Raw genomic sequence first — 18058 nt, 5'->3', positions numbered from 1 at the left:
CTAGCTTAGATTTATACAGTATTTGAAAGTTTACCCAAAGTACTTGAAACATTCTGGCTCTATGTTTTTGATTATAATGCTCCTTAGTTATTAACAGACCATCAACAGGCTGAATGAATTCACAGCTCTGGGCTAAGTCTGAAGTTTCTCATGGGCTGGGCCATTCTGAAGTTTTTGACTTCCTGTGGTTTTCACTAGAAACTAAAAGCAGTAGAAGTTTACCAGTTTTGAAGCTGATCAAGGCCACTATGCAATGGACCACCAATACAGGCAATTTGCTGACGCCTCTTCCAATCAAGCAGTTCTTCTAGCAGCATGGTATTCATCAGGGTCTCAATTTCACTTATTATTTGTGTTATTTTGTTGAGGACTTCCTGAAAGGAAGAGCAATAGGTTAACAGAGGAAATCAGATTCACTGGTCATCCAATTTATGAAAACTTTTCTAGTCTACTTTGGACAAGAGATCTAGATGTCTGAAAAGATTACTGTTAGCCTCCTTCCTATTAAATACTACATTCTACTCCCTACCAATTTTGCATTATACTTACAGTTATATGTTACCTTGGGGAAAATGCATAATTATGATAATCTTACTATCTAACAATATTGCAACTCCTTGCTAAAAATGATTTGGAATCTTAGAAAATCATCTAGATAAATATAATCCAATCCAAACCAACAAATATTTAAGTATCTACTATGTGAAAGTCACTAGGGAATTCGAAAAAAAGCAAAAAATAATTTCTTCAATAGTCTCTTACATACTACTAAAAATAGAGCAAATATTATTTTAAAATATTTATTTGTAAATATGTCATTAAATCATAAAGTGAATATTATGATTATTTTAGTTGTATCAATATTTAATTGCACTCAATTGCAATAAATTAAATTAATTGTAGATGTGATAAATTATAAAAATAATTAATAAATTTCAAATGAATATAAACATAATGCATATATATATATAAATTGAAATTAGATTACAAGCTAACTTTTCAAAATATTTTTACTAAAGTCATGTAGTGTTAAAAACACCAGATCATGAATCTGGGCCCTGGGTTTCCTGTCCTGGTTTCTTCCACTAAAAAGTTGTGCCATCAGGACAAATATTTATTCCATCTCTTTGAGCTTTCTTATCTGTAAAGATATTGACTTAGCTATTATATATAATCATGATCTTGAAAATTTTTTACAGTTTTGAAAGTCTGTGATTTTACAAGTGAATATTTTTTGGGGTATGAAGAAATTTAGGTTACTTGACATGCCCATGGTCATAAAGCTGGTAAGTATTAAATATCTGAGGCCAGATTTGAACTTAGGATGTCCTGACTTCAGGACCAGTATTCTATTTACTGTGCCACCTAGCTGCCCTTGTAGTGCAAATAATGTACTGCAAGTCAATATATACTGAACCTACTGGCATATTTTACATTTATATAATAGAATGATTATTAATAAATGGTACCAATAAGTGAATGAGATAGATGTCCAATTCTGGAGTTGGAAAGTCTTGGATTTAAGTCTGTCTTCAACACATCCAAACATCCAAACATGGACAAAACAAGTCAATTAACCTCTCAGTACTAAAGCGATTTCAAGATACTCAAGACTTTAAGTTGCAAACTAGCTTATTTATCTACATTTACCTTTTGTCTATCTACATCGGTGGAGAAAAGGAATTTCCAAGTCAGGAATTCCATAAACAGATGAAGTTATAGGTCTGGAACTACCTTTCTTCCATTTAAAAATATGGTGCAAAGTAATATACTATTTTATCTTGAGGCTGTCTTCATTTTTAAAAAATGGAATATAAACATGATGTATAAAGGCTTACAATTAATTAGCTATCTAAAGGGAATAAAATCATCTGTGATTAAAATTTTTCATTCATAATCCTTCATGAAAAAAATGGAGACAGATTTGCTAAAATTTGAAAGAAAAGAATTTTTGGTGGCATTAGTAATTTTTTAAAATATTGATTTATTAATATCTTTTGATTTTTTATATCACTTTTATATCACTGGGGAGAAGTGATCCATCTTTAACAATATATACTGAGTTTGTCTAATATGTATATGTATGTATATATACATGTATATATTTGATAATTCCTTAAACATCCTAACTTCTAGTTCTTTAACTTATTAATTTCCCATTACTTACTTCACCTTGTTCAACACTATAGTTAATCAGTCAATATACATTTAAGTTCCTCCTATGTGCCCCAATCTATCTTGCCAATACCCATAATTGTTCCATTTCCATTTTCATGAATACTGATATTCCTTTATCTGATCATGATCTGTTGTCATTCCATCCTCTTCTCTATCTTTCAACCTCTAACCTTATTCTTTGTCCACACCATAATTTTGAATTCCTTAACCCCCTCAGTTCTTTTCTAGGTCTGTGTAACACTGTTTAACTCAACTTGTTATTCTTTCCTCAAATCCCTTGCTCCCTTTTCCTAAGGCCAATCTTGACATGTCAAACCTTAGTTGTGGACTACTCCTACTATTCTCTGCTTTTGTTCCTATTCACATGTTAAACAATTAAGCTGGAGAATATCATGAAACTGTGCTAAGTCTACTCCAAATTTACGTTACACAATCTCAACTGAACTCTCACTACAAAACAATTCTCTTACTCTTTTTCAAATTATTTCATCCCTCCACAGTTTTCTTATGTCTCACTTCCCATCTGCTTAATTTATAATCTTATTTCATATTTCTTTGAAACAACTGACACTATTCATGAAATATTCTTCTCGTATCTTCCACATCTCACAATATTCAGATGCATTCTGCCACTACTTTCTCCTTCACCCCTCACTCATGTGAAGAGTAACCCTTCTCTTTTCCAACACAAACTCTTTTACATGCACAAAAAATCCCATTCCATCTAATTTTCTCCACCTATATATTCCTCACTCACTAATCTTTAATTTCTTTCTTGTCTATGTCCTGGTCTTAAATTTAAAAAAAACCCTAATGTGATCTGTCTGTCTTTGCCACCTATTGTTGTGATATGGGAGCCACCTGCCAGTGGCTGCTGGAGGTCTAACTCAGACCTGCAGAGTATATCTCTTCGTGTGAGAGGATGATGATGATACAAGGAGACTGAGAGTCAATTGTGTTCTCTGACCTCTCTCCTCTTGCCTCCAATTTATTTCATTCCCAATCCACAAAGAATATCTGCGAAGACAGGCTTTGCAACTCCTTCAAGTTTAAGATTCATAGCTATGGAGGCTCTTAGAGAATTGACCTGCCCCTTCACCTAGGCATGGTCCTTAACAACGTATCATCATATCTGTCCCCCATTAACCCAAGAGTGGCGAAACGCTTCCCCACCATTATTTATTTATTTATGGATTCTTTTTTTGTTGTTGTTGTTAAAGTTTTTAATTTTCAAAACATATACATAGATAACTTTCAACATTCACTCTGGCAAAACCTTGTATTCCAATTTTTTTCCCTCTCTTCCCTTCACTTCCTCTCCTATTTGGCAAGTAATCCAATATATTTTAAACATGTACAATTCTTGTATATATATTATCATGCTTCACAAGAAAAATCAGATCAAAAAGGGGAAAATGAGAAAGAAAACAAAATCCAAGCAAACAACAACAAAAAGAGTGAAAATACCATGTTATGATCTATACTCAGTCCCCACAGTCCTCTCTCTAGGTGTACTCTCCTCATCACAAGACCGTTGGAACTGGGCTGAATCATTCATTGCTGAAAAGAATGCTAAACTTTTGAAAGAGTCATCCATAATAATGTCTCCAATCCCTTTCCTCTCACTCTCTTAATTCTCTGAAGATTTGCTTCTGATCTCATCATTAAATTGAAACAAATCTCCAAAGTTACCAATGATCTCTTAATTGCCAAATCTAATGGCCTTATCTCAATCTTCATCATTCTTGACTTCTATGTATTCTTTAACAGGTTTAATCACTCTTTGATATATTATTCTTTTTAGGCTTTTGTAACACTGATCTCTCTTTGTTCTCTAACTTTTATGACCATTCTGTTTCTGCCTCCTTTTCTGGTTCTTAATCCAGAGACACCTCCAGGTTCTGTGCATAGCCCTCCCCTCTTCTACCTCTATTCTATTTTGCTTTGTGATCTTATCAGCTCCCATGTATTCAATTATCATCTCTTTGCAGCTGATTGTCAAATCTATTATCCAGTCCTAACTTTTTTCTTCCAACCCTTTATTTTCAAATGTCTATTACACATCTCATACTGGATGTCCCATATCCATTTTAGAAGTAAAGCCATCTTCCTTCAAATCTTCCTTCACATCAGTCCATCCTCCATGCATCTATCAAAATGGTCTTCCTAAAGAGGGAGTCTGACCATGTCACTCTCCTATTCAATAAACTCCAGTAGTTCTCTATTACCTCCAGGATCAAATATAAAACCCTGTTTACCTTTTAATAATTGCCTTTTCCTACCTTCCAGTTCTTCATAAGTGGATGCTCCCTACCATGTACTCTATGTTCTAATGACTCTGGCACCATTGCTCCTCCTCCTCCAAGACTCTCCATCTCCCAAATCCATTCATTTTCACTGGTATAATAGTAATGCTCTCTTCTTTCACCTTTGCCCCCTGGCTTTCCTGGTTTCCTTCAAATCTTAAGCTTTTATTCCACCTTCTACAAGAAACCATTTTCATTTTCTTCTATTACATTTTCTCTGTGACTAGTTCCAATTTATCCTATTACATATCCTATGTGTGCATAGTTGTTTGCATGTTCTCTTCCCACTTTAGTTTGGCAGTTCTATGAGGACAGTGACTATGTTTTTGTTTTCCTTTATATTCTCAGTTTCCTGGCACACAGTAGGGACTTAATAAATGTTTGTTAACTTGATTTGTTTTCCTGTTTCTGCTTATTTCTCTCTCTTTCAGTTTATGTCTCTTTCTCTGTTCCATTGAAGTCTTCGTATTTGCTCTTTATTTATGGAGAAAAATATTCCACCATGTTCATGTACCATAATTTGTTCAGATATCTACCAGCTAATAAGGATCTGCTTTTTAATTCTTTGCTACCACAAGAAGCACTGCTATAAATATTTCAGTGTGCTAGGCTTCTTCCTGCCTTTGACCTCTTTGGGTTCTATGCCTGATGTTAATAATATTGCAAAGTAGCTGTGTGACATAGTAGATAGAATACTAGATTTTAGCTTAAAAAGACAAATTTAAATCATGCACTTAATGACTGTGTGATATTTGATAAGTTACTAAAACTCTCAGCTTCAGTCAAGCCTATTGTCTCTGGAAAATAGCCATGATAGGACCTACCCCATAGGGATGTTGCAAGGATCACATAAAATAACATGTGCGAAGTAGAACCCTTAAAGCACTATGCATTAGCATTAGCTTGAAAACAAACCTAAACTTACAAAAAATAATGTCAAGCAGTGAATACTATACCTAGACGTAAACTGATTTGCCTATGACATGGAATCTAGATAAACCATTTTTTAAGTGGAGTAGAGGTTTAGGAAGTAACAACCAAAATCCCTGCAAAATCTTCTTTACTAACCTTTCTTTTGAAGTCTAGTGTATTGAGCATGTCTTGCAATGTCAAAACTTCCTGCTTCACGAGAACATTGTTTTTATCACCTTGGTCTGTGGTAGAAAAAAAAAAAGAAAAACAAAACCAAACAGGAAATAGAGAAAAAATAAACAAAAAACAGAATCCTTTCCATGGTAAACTTTCCCTGTGGCATGGTTAAGTTTGTCTAAATTTGCAATACTTATTTGTGGATTCTAATAAAAGTTCTGGTTTAAGAGTAAAAATTCAGAAGCAGTGTTATATTTATTCTATGCTTATGGTCTATATAGTTTTTTTCTCTTATCTAGAAATGTGAGAATAAGTGGAAAGAAACCGGATGGGGAGGATAAAAAAAGAGATAAATAAGGAGAAACATTTTCACTTATTGTCCATTTAATGTTTGAGGAAGGGAGGAAGAAGGAAAAAAAGGGAGAGAGGGAAATTTCCACAAGCCAGCACTTTGTAACTCTTTTCCAGCAATGAGGGATGGTATAGTCACTTTGTATCCTTCATATCACCACTCAAAGTTCAGGACACTCAGTAGTTACTTAATAAGTAATTATTGATGTGACATAACTAAGAGAGCTAAAAATCCTGAAATGTCTTGATTTAAAATAAAGATCAGGTTGCATTGAATTTTACTAAGTGTATTTGATTATGTTCTGAAGCTTTAAAAACCAATTACTTATAAATTACATAATGCAAACTGACTTTTTGCTCTGTTCAACTTGGATAGTGATTAGAATCTTAATGTATTGTGCCACAGTTTCCCCAATTGCCCTGCCTCATTTTCCCTAATTGTTTTGACTCAATCTCCCTAATTGTCCTGCCTCAATTTCCTGAATTGGTCCAGCCTCAGTTTCCCTAATTGTTCTGCCTCAATCTCTTTAGTTGCAATCCCACTTCTGGTTCATTAACACTGATATAATTCAGGGCTATTTACTCTAAGGTTATAAATTGTCAATGTGTAAACTCAAGATAAGGGGGAGTCCAGACTTCCTGGCTTTAAGCTGGACATCTCTTTAACTCCCAGGTTGTTAGAATTTATGGTCCTACCTCCTATCCTGTCATTGTTCTTGATCCTATCTTATTAGAATATCTGGTGCCTCCCCCCATCCTGTCAGAACCAGATTGATAGTCTGTTTCCAGTCTCAATGCTCTGACTCCACCCCTGCCTCAGTCTACCCCTGTAACTGAACCATGTATGTGTATATATACGTCACTGAGAACTCACATTAATTGCCGGATGCTTTGGACATCAGTCCTGAGGGCAGCATGCCCCAGCACAATCTCTCCTTCTCAGAAATCCAAATAAAATATGAAAAATGCTCTAATCTCTATATTGCCTCACTTTCTCCAGCATTACATTTATGGAGGGGACTTATCTGCTAGCAGATAGTTTATTTCCTTCTTTCTACATTTCTGGAATCCATCTCTCATTTTGATCTTAAATTAGCTTGAAGCAAGAATAAGAAAGTAGCCATTGCAAGTAAAAAGACACAAGGAAGCTACTGTAACTGACTTCAGGAGATTCTATGCTATCCTAGAAGAGTTCTTGGTGAAATAGATCATTTATTCTATTTGCTGAAAATTACTTTGACAGGTGGGTGGAAGATGAATTGGAATGGAGGGTACTTGAAGTTGGAGGCCATTTAGGAAACTATTATAATCTTAAGTGAAAGGTACAACCTAATCTTAATCACTGAATGGGTGCCTCAGTCAAGCTAAGACATGGTGAAGACCTTAGCTTAAAAAGGCCAAGGTATAAAATTACCCTGGCATGGATTCTGTCAATATAAAGTAATTATTAAATAAAAATTAAAAAAAAAAAAAAAAAAGGCCAAGGTATACCATTTCACCCAGAGCTGTCTCCAGCTGTCTTGATCTATATATGTGGCCACTTACACCCAAATGGTACTGGAGGGGAAAGTGAGACAGGTAACCTTGCCCAGTCCTCCCTCACTTAAATCCAAGTCACTTGCATGTCATGGCATCATCTCCCTGATGTCATGGTTCTCTTCAAGAACTAAGGACAAACAACAAGAGCCCAGAGACTCCCAGAGCTTGCTCACAATCTCCTTCAAGTGGTTGAATTTGGATGAAGGAACAGTGTTGAAAGAGTGAAGAGTCAGTCTTGTCTCTACCACTTACTAGCTGTATGACCTTGAGCTTTCACTAAAGTCCTGATATGATGTTTTTTCATGACATAGAGTGACTTAGGTTCCTATAGGCTATGGTCACAAACTCTAGAATTTCTTACTAAATGGAAAAGATTTAGGCCCAAAGCAGAGAAGACTGGTCTATCTAAATTCAGAGTTTCATCTCCAAGTTGGCCATGTAGAGATGATACTTTTTTTTGATACAATCAACTTACAAAGAATGTTTACTAAGCTGTAAAAGGATTGTAACTTCTACTGGTAGGGGCAGTATTTATACCAAGGAAGTAACAAATTTGGCAAGTATTTCTTCACTATCAGAGATATTTCTTTGAAGTGTCAGCACTTCCAAATATTTTCATTTGCCTCTGATTCCCACATCCTAAAAAAGTACATAGGATAGTAGACTTTTTGTAATCTCAGTAACATATAAGGTATTTTTGGGCCTATTCACAGTGTTGTTTTATAGAATTATTAAAAAAAAAACTTACCTATGGTCTGTACTGTTTTATATCTGTAGTCAAATTCATCTTGTAAATCTTCTAAATACTTGACATCTTGTTCTGTCATCTTAAAAGAAAAATACATTCAGTCTAGTATTGCAGTATAGTGATTTCAAGAAACAGCATTTTAAGTGCCTCTCAGGCAATTTGGTTCCATTCAATTCAAACAATATTTATTAAACATGTACTATGTATAAGGTACTAAGCTAAATGCTGGAAATTCAAACACAAAAACACAAGTCCCAGCTCAAGACTCACCATCTACAAGAAGCTTTTTCTTCATCTCCTTTAATGTTAGTATTGAGGGATGAAAAATGAGGGTACCCAGACAGCATTGGGGTCCCCTGGCCAGTGTCTCAGGTTTTATGAAAGAATTTGCAATCCCACAAGGTGAGGTTTGTGGCAAAAATGGTTTTATTACACTGAGAAAGAACTCAGTAGGCCAAATCCTATTAGGATTTTTAGCAAAAGTTTGGGGTTTTAGCCTTTGATTATATTGGGTTTTTGTGGCCCAGAGCTAGGGACCAATCTCCAGATGAATTTGAGGGACTAATTTTCAATTCAATAAAGGATGGTGATTATGCTCCAGGCTAAGATCTCCAATTGAATTACAGGAGGAGAATACCATCTGAGAGTTTCCTCTATGAACAGGAGGATGGGGCTCCTCCCAGGGCTAGGAGGGATTGAGTTCTTAGGGTTTCTCAAACCCAAGTCCACCACCCCAAAGATCAATGGGGACACAGTGTACATTATTAGTGCCTTTGATTTCTCTCCAATCTATTCTGGCTGTAACTTATGCTGTAAACTGTTGTCTCTTGCCTCTTGAAGCTTAACATAACCTCTGGATTGACTTAACACATTACACACAGAAGATGCTTAATAAGTGCAAATTGATTTAATTAACTGAAAAATATCTGATCTCAAAAAGTTTATTTTCTATGGTGTAACATTATTATGTGTTTTCTATCAAGATGTACTTGATGACAATACAGCTAATACATTTATTAACTGTGTGATGATGGACAAGTTACTTTAACTCTGGAAACTCTCTAAAGACTGTAGACTAGTTTTAGATGAGTTATATGGGAAATTCATAAGTTCTCTTACGAACAGAACCAGAGACTTTTGACTATTGACTATAACCATGATAGGCTTTTAATATAGACTGTTTCAGAATGATCCTGCCCTTTCTCATAGTAATAATGGCTGCCTGAATCACCATCAGTCCATATCATTTCTCTTTCTGGTCTCACTGGATTTATACTTTCATTACTTAATCCAGTTCTAAATGTTACTTCCAGAGTCATCATTTTCACCCATAAATCAGAATTAATTTCCCATTTTTTAATTTCTCCAGTGGTTTTCTCTCACTTTTTAGTTACAAATCTCACGTGTTTAAGTCCTCATTTCAATTTGCTTCAGTTTATATTAAGAGGAAATGTGATTATGTAGATTTTGAATCAGGAGAGATTTTGAATTTTGCCTCTTATACCTACAAGTTGTATGACCATGAATAACTCATTTAAACTAAAATTCAATTTACTCATCTGTGAAATGGGGTAAAATTATATTTACTTTACAATTCAGCCAAATAAGGTAATACTTATAAAATGTTACATATACACAAGCTATTCTGTGTCATCTTAAACTCAATGTGTTTAAAATAGAACTTATAATTCTCCTTCCACCTCTACAGCACTAAATCTTAGCCTGATTGCTTCCTTCCCTATTACTTTAGAAGGCAACACATCACCCCAGTCCTATAATGTAGGTGGTAATTCTCAACTCTTCATTATTTTTTACTCTCCATGTCTAATATGCTGACAAATTCTGTCGGTTTAACTTTTGCAAAATCTGTCTTCTCTTCTCTTCTCAACTTTGGTTCAGGTCCTTATTATTTCAGCCTAAACTACTGCAATAATCTATTGGGATTTTCTCTGCCATATACTTCTTCCTACTGCAGTTCATCTTCTATTCAACTATCAACAGATTTTCCTAAAACTCAAATTTGACCATGTTAAGATCCAAAATAAAAGCAGGCTTTCTTCTTGTTGTTTGGTCCTATTAGACTCTGACCCTATTTGGGATTTTCTTAGCAAAGTACTACAGTGGTGTGCCATTTCCTTCTCCAGTTTATTTTACAAATGAAGAAACTGAGGCAAATAGGGTTAAAGGACTTGTCCAGGGTCATCCAAATAGTGTCTGAGGCCAGATTTGAAATCAAGAAGATAAGTCTTCCTGACTTCAGGTATAGGGCTCTATCTACTGTATCTCCTAGTCTCCTTCCTACCATTCCAGTCTTCTTAACGTCTTACTCCCTGCTCCAGTACTTTTCTCTATGGTTCAATGGCCTCCTTGCTATTTCACAAACAAGACACCACCTTTCTCAGCTTCAGGCATTTTCTCTGATTTGTGTTTCAGGCCAGAATTCTCTTCTCATTTCCACTAATGGCTTCCCTGACCTCCTTTAAATCCTAGATAAAATCCTATCTGCTATAAGCTTATAGCCTATCTGCTATAAGCGTTACCCAACTTCTCTTATTTCCAGTGCTTTCCCTCTTTTAATTATTTCCCATTTATCTTATATTGTATTTGTATGTGTTATTCTCTACCCCATTAGAGTGTGAGCTCTTTGAAATCAGACACTGTCTTTTGCCTCTTTTTGTATCTTTAGGGCTAGCAAAGTATTTAGCATTTAGTGAGTACTTCAGAAATATTTGATTTATTGAGAAATTATGCCTTTCTCTAAAAACTTAAATATTAATTTAGCTAGTTACCAATTTTATTAATGATTTTTCTTTCAATATGTTAAAAGCCTTTTGTTATATATTAATTATTTGAAAATTGACAAATTTGTAATAAATATAATTTGGAATCTTCATTAAATTTCAATTGTTTTTAATTATTGCCTAATCTAACCCCTTGGAAAGCTAGATGGAACAGTATAGATAGAGTACTAGGTCTGAAGTTAGGGAGGCTCAATTTTCTGAGTTCAAATCTGGCCTCAGACATTTATTAGCACTGGGCAAATCACTTAGCCCTGTTTGCTTCAGGAGAAGGAAATAATAAACTACTCCAGTACCTTTGCAAAGAAAACTCTAAATGGGGGCAAGAAGAGTTGGAGACAATTGAAGGACAAATCTAATGCTGGACTATTATTCTCAAAGCTAATTAGATAAAATTCCTCTTTTCCCCCTTACAGTCAAAAGCCTTCTGGTACTTAAGTATAAGCTCTGACACTTCAAGTTCTCAACTCTTACAGATGGTTTTCCCCTAGTATCTAATTATCTGCATATAATTTATCAGAGTGAAGTGCCTTTTCCTCATTCCCCATCAGGATAGGATCCTGAGTAGTTCTAACTAATCAACTCTATTCTTTTCCAAAAGGCAGGAATCACTATTTTACTGGGATCTCTTTTTTATGCTACACATGATCTGTTCTTATCTAGAAGAGAAAAACTGTGGCCAGATGCCTCCATCCATTCACAAGTAAGCACATTCTTAAAGCCTGATTTTCTTCCAATCTGGAATATAATTTTTCTTCCAGTTGACTTTTCTTCTCTTCCCTGGCTCTTAGAGTAATGCTTATATAAAAACATTGGTTTTACCTGAAAAACTCACTAGAATTACTTTAATGATTTTAAACATATCTCTTAACTTTCTCCAAACTGTTTTTTGAAGAGTCTTTGCCTTTGTCTACTATCACCTCCCTCCCAGAATCTTTAATTTTTAATATATTTAAAACAGAACAAACCAGTTTCCAGATATCTGTATGCAAGTATTTTCAACTAGGTTTCAAAAAGCTAATTAAAAGCTAAATGAAGAAAATATCATGCAGATACATAAAATGATGTGGACAGTAATTAAAAGAAAACTCCAATATTATGGTAAATAATTGAAAAAATCAAAGATAAGATATTATGTAGCCTTGCTAAAGCTTTCTCTAGAGTCATAGGAGTCTGAGGAGCACTTCATTTAAAAACCTGATATGTGTAAGTAGTCAGAAAACAGAGAAGTGCCAATTTTTTTATAACTTTGTAGGTTGAAAAATGATTGAATTTATGTAGGATGCAAGTTTCATCTTTGTGACTGATAAATATGATTAAATATTCTTTTTAGAATTCTTTCTTCACTTCTATAATACCTGTGGAGACAGATCAAATAGAACTTGTTTTTTCAAAACTAACTTTGTATAATGATATGTCAGAATATTATACCTCGAGGGTATCTCAATGTCTGATGCATTTTTTCCCTGTTTTTGTAGAGAATTTTAAAAATCCAGAGCTATCACTTAATTTAGAATTTTGCCTACGGGTTGTACTTTATCTTGGATAGAATTGGATACAGGATAGACTTAAACATTTCCTATAATTAATAGAGAAGTATATAGAGATATTACTAGGAATGACTGAATCAACTAAGAAACCTTTGTTATGCCACAGTCTCTTTGAACTGTTCTACCTCAGTTTCCCTGTACTGGTTTCCCTTATTGTCCTGACTGAGTTTCCCTGAATTGTTCTATCTCAGTTTCCTTAACTGTTCTGCCTCAATCCCCTTAGTTGTAAAATCCCCCTCTGGTCCATTAAGACTGAGGACCATTTGCTCTAAGGTTATAAATTGTCATTGTGAGACTCAAGATAAGGGGGAGATCAGACTTCCTGACTCCTAACTCCTTCTGTCCGCAAGAATTTATGACACTATCCCTCTAAAATATTCCAAGAAATAAGACTATCCCAGATACCTCATTGACATCTTTACTTCTGTTTATTCAGACATCCTGACTCTGGCCTTTAGTAAGAATTTATGGCCTCCCCCCATCCTGACAGAACCAAATGGGTCTGTGAACAAGTTTCCCGCTTCTGTCCCCTTCTTTGGTAAAGGTATATAAGGATTTGGGATTCTTCCATTCATCACTGGATACTTTGAGATAAGAGTCCTGTCCAGTCAATTATGTTCTCCAATTAATATAATATTAAAAAACTCTCTAATCTCTCTCCTGCCTCAGTTTCTCTGGCATTATATTTTCCACCTTAGTTAGGTATAGTGATAATATATGAAAGTCTAAAGATGGATATAATTGTCCCCAGAGAAACTAACTTCTATCTCTAAAAAGCTAGTAAGGGAAATGGGCAGGGATGCTTTGACAAAGAAGCTCTAGAGGTGACCATACAAAGAAGTTTGCAGAGGGAGAGCAATTTTAGAAATATAAAATTTCTTCTAAATATTGCTTTGGTGCATACCATAAATTTTGGTATATTACCTTATTGTTGCCATTCTTTTTAATGAAATTATTGATTCTTTCTGTTATTTGTCTTTTGATCCTCTCTTTAGGCTTAAATTATTTAATTTCCAATTAATTTTTAATCTATGATTCCATTTCCTTTTATAGAATGTGATTTTTATGTCATTATGACTGGGAAAGGATATATTTAATGGTTCTACTTTTCTGCACTTGTTTGTGAGGTTTTTATATCTGAATACATCATCAATTTTTGTGTAGGTAAGGTGTTGTTGATAAAAAGCTATATTCCTATATATTCCTTCCTATTTCCATTGGATTTTCTCCATAGATTTATCCTTTTCTCAAATTTTATTCATCTCCTTAACTTCTTTCTTTTTTTTTTTCTTTTGCTAGATTTATCTAGTTCTAAAAGGGGAAAGTTGATGTACCTTACTAGAAAATATTTGCTATTTTTCCTTTAAGAATTTTGGTGGTATAAGATTTGGTGCATACATGTTTAGAATTTATATTATACCATTGTATATGGTATCTTTTAGCAAAATATATTGCATACAAATGCAAAATACAATATAACATTGTCCTATGAGAAATGATGAACAGGAAGCTCTCAGTAAAAAAAGAAAATCCAGAAAGCCCTCCATGGATTCAAACAAAGTGAAATGTACTATATACAAAGTAATAGCAATGTTCTGGGATGACCAACTGTAAATAAATTTGCTATTCTCAGTAATATAATCATTCACATATAATCTGAAGGACTTATGATGAAAAATCCTATTCATACTCAGAGAATGAACTGCTTTTGTTCAAATGGAAGCTTTCTCTCTTTCTCTTTCTGTCTCTGTCTCTTTCTTTTTTACTAATTTTTCTTGAGGGTTTTTATTTTCATTAGGGTGGGAGATTTATGTTTTCTTTCACAATTTGATTTTTATGGAAATGTTCCATATAATTTCACACGTGGTTCTTAACTGTGGATGGGAACAAAGGAGAGAATCTAGAACTCAAAAAGTTAAAAAAAATGTAAAATAAATTTGTTTTGAATGCAACTGATAAAAAATATTAAATAAACAAATAAAAACATAGTTTCTCTATTTATCTCTTTTAATTTGATATATTTTTGTTTTTCACTTGTCTGCTATCATGATTGCTATGCCTACATGATTTTTTAAAATTTCAGATGAAGCAGAATAGATTTTGCTCAACATATTGTATGTATTGTTGGGATGGAATTATATTATCCTGTCCTTTTGTTGGTCCTGCCACTCCAGAATTCATTTTGAGGCATTATCTTGATATTATTTGGAGGGGAATTTGGGAGTTGGTTGGGTAAATCCCTGCTTTGTGTCTTCATTATTTAGATTGGGATAACAATTTTAGAACTACTTTAGGTGAGGAAGCATTCTCACCATTAGATTATAAACTCCTTGAAGGCAAGGACTGTTTTTGTTTCTTTTTTGTATCTTCAGTGTTTAGCATAGTGCTTGGCATATAGTAGGTGCTTAATAAATGTTTATTGATTGGTAACCTCTTTCTTAATTATGGCATTGCAACTGTAGAAAATTTCTAACTTCTTTAAAGAACAAATAAATTCTACTTTGAATAAGCAATTTAAGCCAGTCTTTCTTTTATACCTTAGAAAATCTCTTTGGAATTGGTCTATATGCTTACATAGTAGAGGGAGGTTTATCTTGCCACAGAATAATTATAAAATTATTATGCAGTATATATTTGGCCATACACGGACAACTTCAAGTTTTGTCATATAAGAAAGGTGTCTTACTTACCTGTACGCTGTTTCTGATGGCAGCTACTTTGTGCTCCACATTTTTTTGCCTTTCTGAAACCACAGAGTTCTGCAAGGACTTTTCCAGGGGCCCCTAGAAGAATAGCGCAGTCATACAGTGTTAGAAATTTTGGTATAGCATCTTGGTAATAATTACAACTTTTATTTCTATAGCTCTTTAAAATTTGTTTATATAAGTTATCTTTTCAAAATCTTACAATAGTCTACAAAAATAGGTATTTCAGATATATTTATCTACATTTTACAAATAAGAAGATGAAAACTCAGAAAAGTAAAAAAAAAAATTTTGGCCAGCATCTTAGAGCTAAAATCAGATGTAGGATTTGAACTCAAGTTTTCCTGCCTCCACATTCAGCATTCTATCTACTATGTTAATAGTACATGTGATGAATAACACATTTATGATTGTTGGAATAAGAAAAGGTTTGCCAGTATAGGACATGCAAGTCAAATCTTAGTTTGTCTTTCCTGAACTTTTAAAATCCCCTTCCATAAGTGCCATACTTATGGTACTCATCTCAGCCTGCTTTGTATATTATTTAGTTGGCTATATCTTATCTTCCTTACTAGAAGGTCCTTGAAGATAAGAATAGTATCTATATTCCTCTAATGTTTAGTACGGGGTTGCCAGAAGGTGTATACCCTATTTGGATAGACAATGGAGTGGCTCACCATTTCCTTCTCCAGCTCACTTTACAAATAAAGAAATTGAGGCAAACACAATTAAGTGACTTGCCCAGAGTCACACAGCTAGTAAATGTCTGTTGAGAGGTTGATTTAAATTCGGGAAGAGAAAAAGTCTTCCCAGTTTTAGACTCAGCACTCTATATGTTTTCCTTGCTTTAGGAATCAGGAAGACCTGAGTTCAAATGTGGCCTGAGGCACTTGAACTCAGTTTGCCTCTGTGTCCTCAATAGCAAAATAAAGATAATAATGGGTCCTATTTTGTTCTATTGTTGTAAGGATCAAATAAAATAATGTTTGTTAAGAGTTTAGTACAGAGCCTGCCTCATAGTAGCCACTTAATAAATGCTTTTCCCTATTTCTCTTTTTTTCCCACCTAGTTCAAACTCTTTGTCTTATAGAAGAAGCAATTGAGACTCAGAGAGGTTAAATAATTGACCCCAAATCACAAAGGTAATAATTATTTATGGTTATAATTTCATTGTCACAAAATCACTAATGCATTCAGTGACTTGAGGGGGGGCATCCCTCTCACAAGATCACAAGAATGTGACTTAATTAATCAGTAATGAAGTAAACATGGTTTGGGAGAAAGATCCTCAGGATTTCTTGCCCAGAATTTGTGGGGCCCACAGAGCCTTGTAAAAAATTCTCTGGACACATTTTCCAGCAAGTCTTTTGGGCTGCAAAGTGGTAAGTAACATCATTAGGTAAAGACTTTATTGGTGATTTCTGAAGGGAAGAAAATTTAAAATTTATGGCTGCCAGTTTTGGGGAAGCATAGACATGGGGAGACAAGCTGTGACTTGCAGGTAAGAGTATAAACAAGGAAAGAGAGCAGAACAGATACAGGAATTTCAAAGCCAGTCCTGGAAGAATCACATTGATTTTGGAGTCAGAAAAAGAAGCTTCATTGTATTACTAGCCCATCCCCATCACTCGCTTCATGAGAATTTCTTGAGGCTGAAGGCACCAAATCCTTTGTGTTCTGTGACTGGAATATGAGTCCTGAAGCGACTGTATTCATCTTCTGATATTCTGGGAGATTTGAGAGGATCAATTTTAGGGATTGGAGCCTTAAGAACTGAACCAATTTGTGCATGAAATAGTATATAATTCTTCTATTTTATCATCCCTTTTTATTGACAGTGCTTTTATGTTTTTATGAAATCTTTTTGATATTGGATTTGTCACTTTTATAGAGAATTTTCATTGGTTAGGGATAAGGTTAGAACTTTCACAGTTGATTATCCCAAACAGCCCACACTCTATATGCTAAGTATGATAGAAATTTAGAAAAAAGAAAATTGATGAAGGCTAGAAGAGTAAGATAAGGGAAGATCAAGTGGGGCATTGAAAGAAGGGAAATATTTAGATAGAAGGAAAAAAAAGGAGTTAATTGTTCTTTAAATGTTTAGTAGAATTCACATGTAAATCCATCTGGTCCTGGGGATTTTTTCTTAGGGAGCTGATTAATAGCTTGTTCTATTTCTTTTTCTAAAATGAGACTATTTAAGCAATTTACTTCCTCCTCTATTAATCTGGGCAGCTTATATTTTTAAAGATAGTCATCCATTTCACTCAGGTTATCAAATTTATTGGCATAAAGTTGGGCAAAGTAACTTAATTATGGCTCTAATTTCCTTTTCATTAGTGGAGAGTTCCCCCTTTTTGTTTTTAAGACTAACAATTTAATTTTCCTCTTTCCTTTTTCTAATCAAATTTACCAAAGGTTTATCTATTTATTGTTTTTTTCATAAAACCAACTCTTAGTTTTATTTATTAATTCAATAGTTTTTTTTACTTTCAATTTTATTAATTTCTCCTTTTAATTTTAGAATTTCAAGTTTAGTATTTTATTGAGAGTTTTTGATTTGCTCTTTTTCTAGTTTTTTAAGTTGCAAGCCCAATTCGTTCATCTTCTCTTTCTCTATTTTATTCAAGTAAGCCTCTACAGATATAAAATTTCCTCATTACAGCTTTTACTGCATTCCCACGAATTTTAGTATGTTGTCTCATTGTTGTTATTCCCTTGAGTGAAATTATTAATTGTGTCTATGATTTGCTGTTTTACCCATTCATTCTTTAGGATGAGATTATTTAGT

At 34.1% G+C, this 18058-nt stretch overlaps 1 protein-coding gene across 1 annotated transcript in view; it reads right to left on the bottom strand.

Annotated features, from left to right (window-relative positions):
* The window catches only part of STAT4 (signal transducer and activator of transcription 4), a 130399-nt gene that overhangs the window by 49674 nt on the left and 62667 nt on the right, over positions 1-18058 (bottom strand). The window contains exons 4-7 of the mRNA XM_051985988.1: positions 15250-15342; positions 8212-8290; positions 5553-5638; positions 223-374 (exon numbers count right to left, since the gene is read on the bottom strand). Of these exons, the coding sequence (XP_051841948.1) occupies positions 223-374; positions 5553-5638; positions 8212-8290; positions 15250-15342 (410 nt within the window). The remainder of the gene's footprint in view (positions 1-222; positions 375-5552; positions 5639-8211; positions 8291-15249; positions 15343-18058) is intronic.

Source organism: Antechinus flavipes, chromosome 3 (genome assembly GCF_016432865.1).
Source record: "Antechinus flavipes isolate AdamAnt ecotype Samford, QLD, Australia chromosome 3, AdamAnt_v2, whole genome shotgun sequence".
Lineage (NCBI taxonomy): Eukaryota > Metazoa > Chordata > Mammalia > Dasyuromorphia > Dasyuridae > Antechinus > Antechinus flavipes.
Note: the sequence above shows the minus strand (reverse complement) of the source record. Positions and strands in the feature narration are given on the sequence as shown.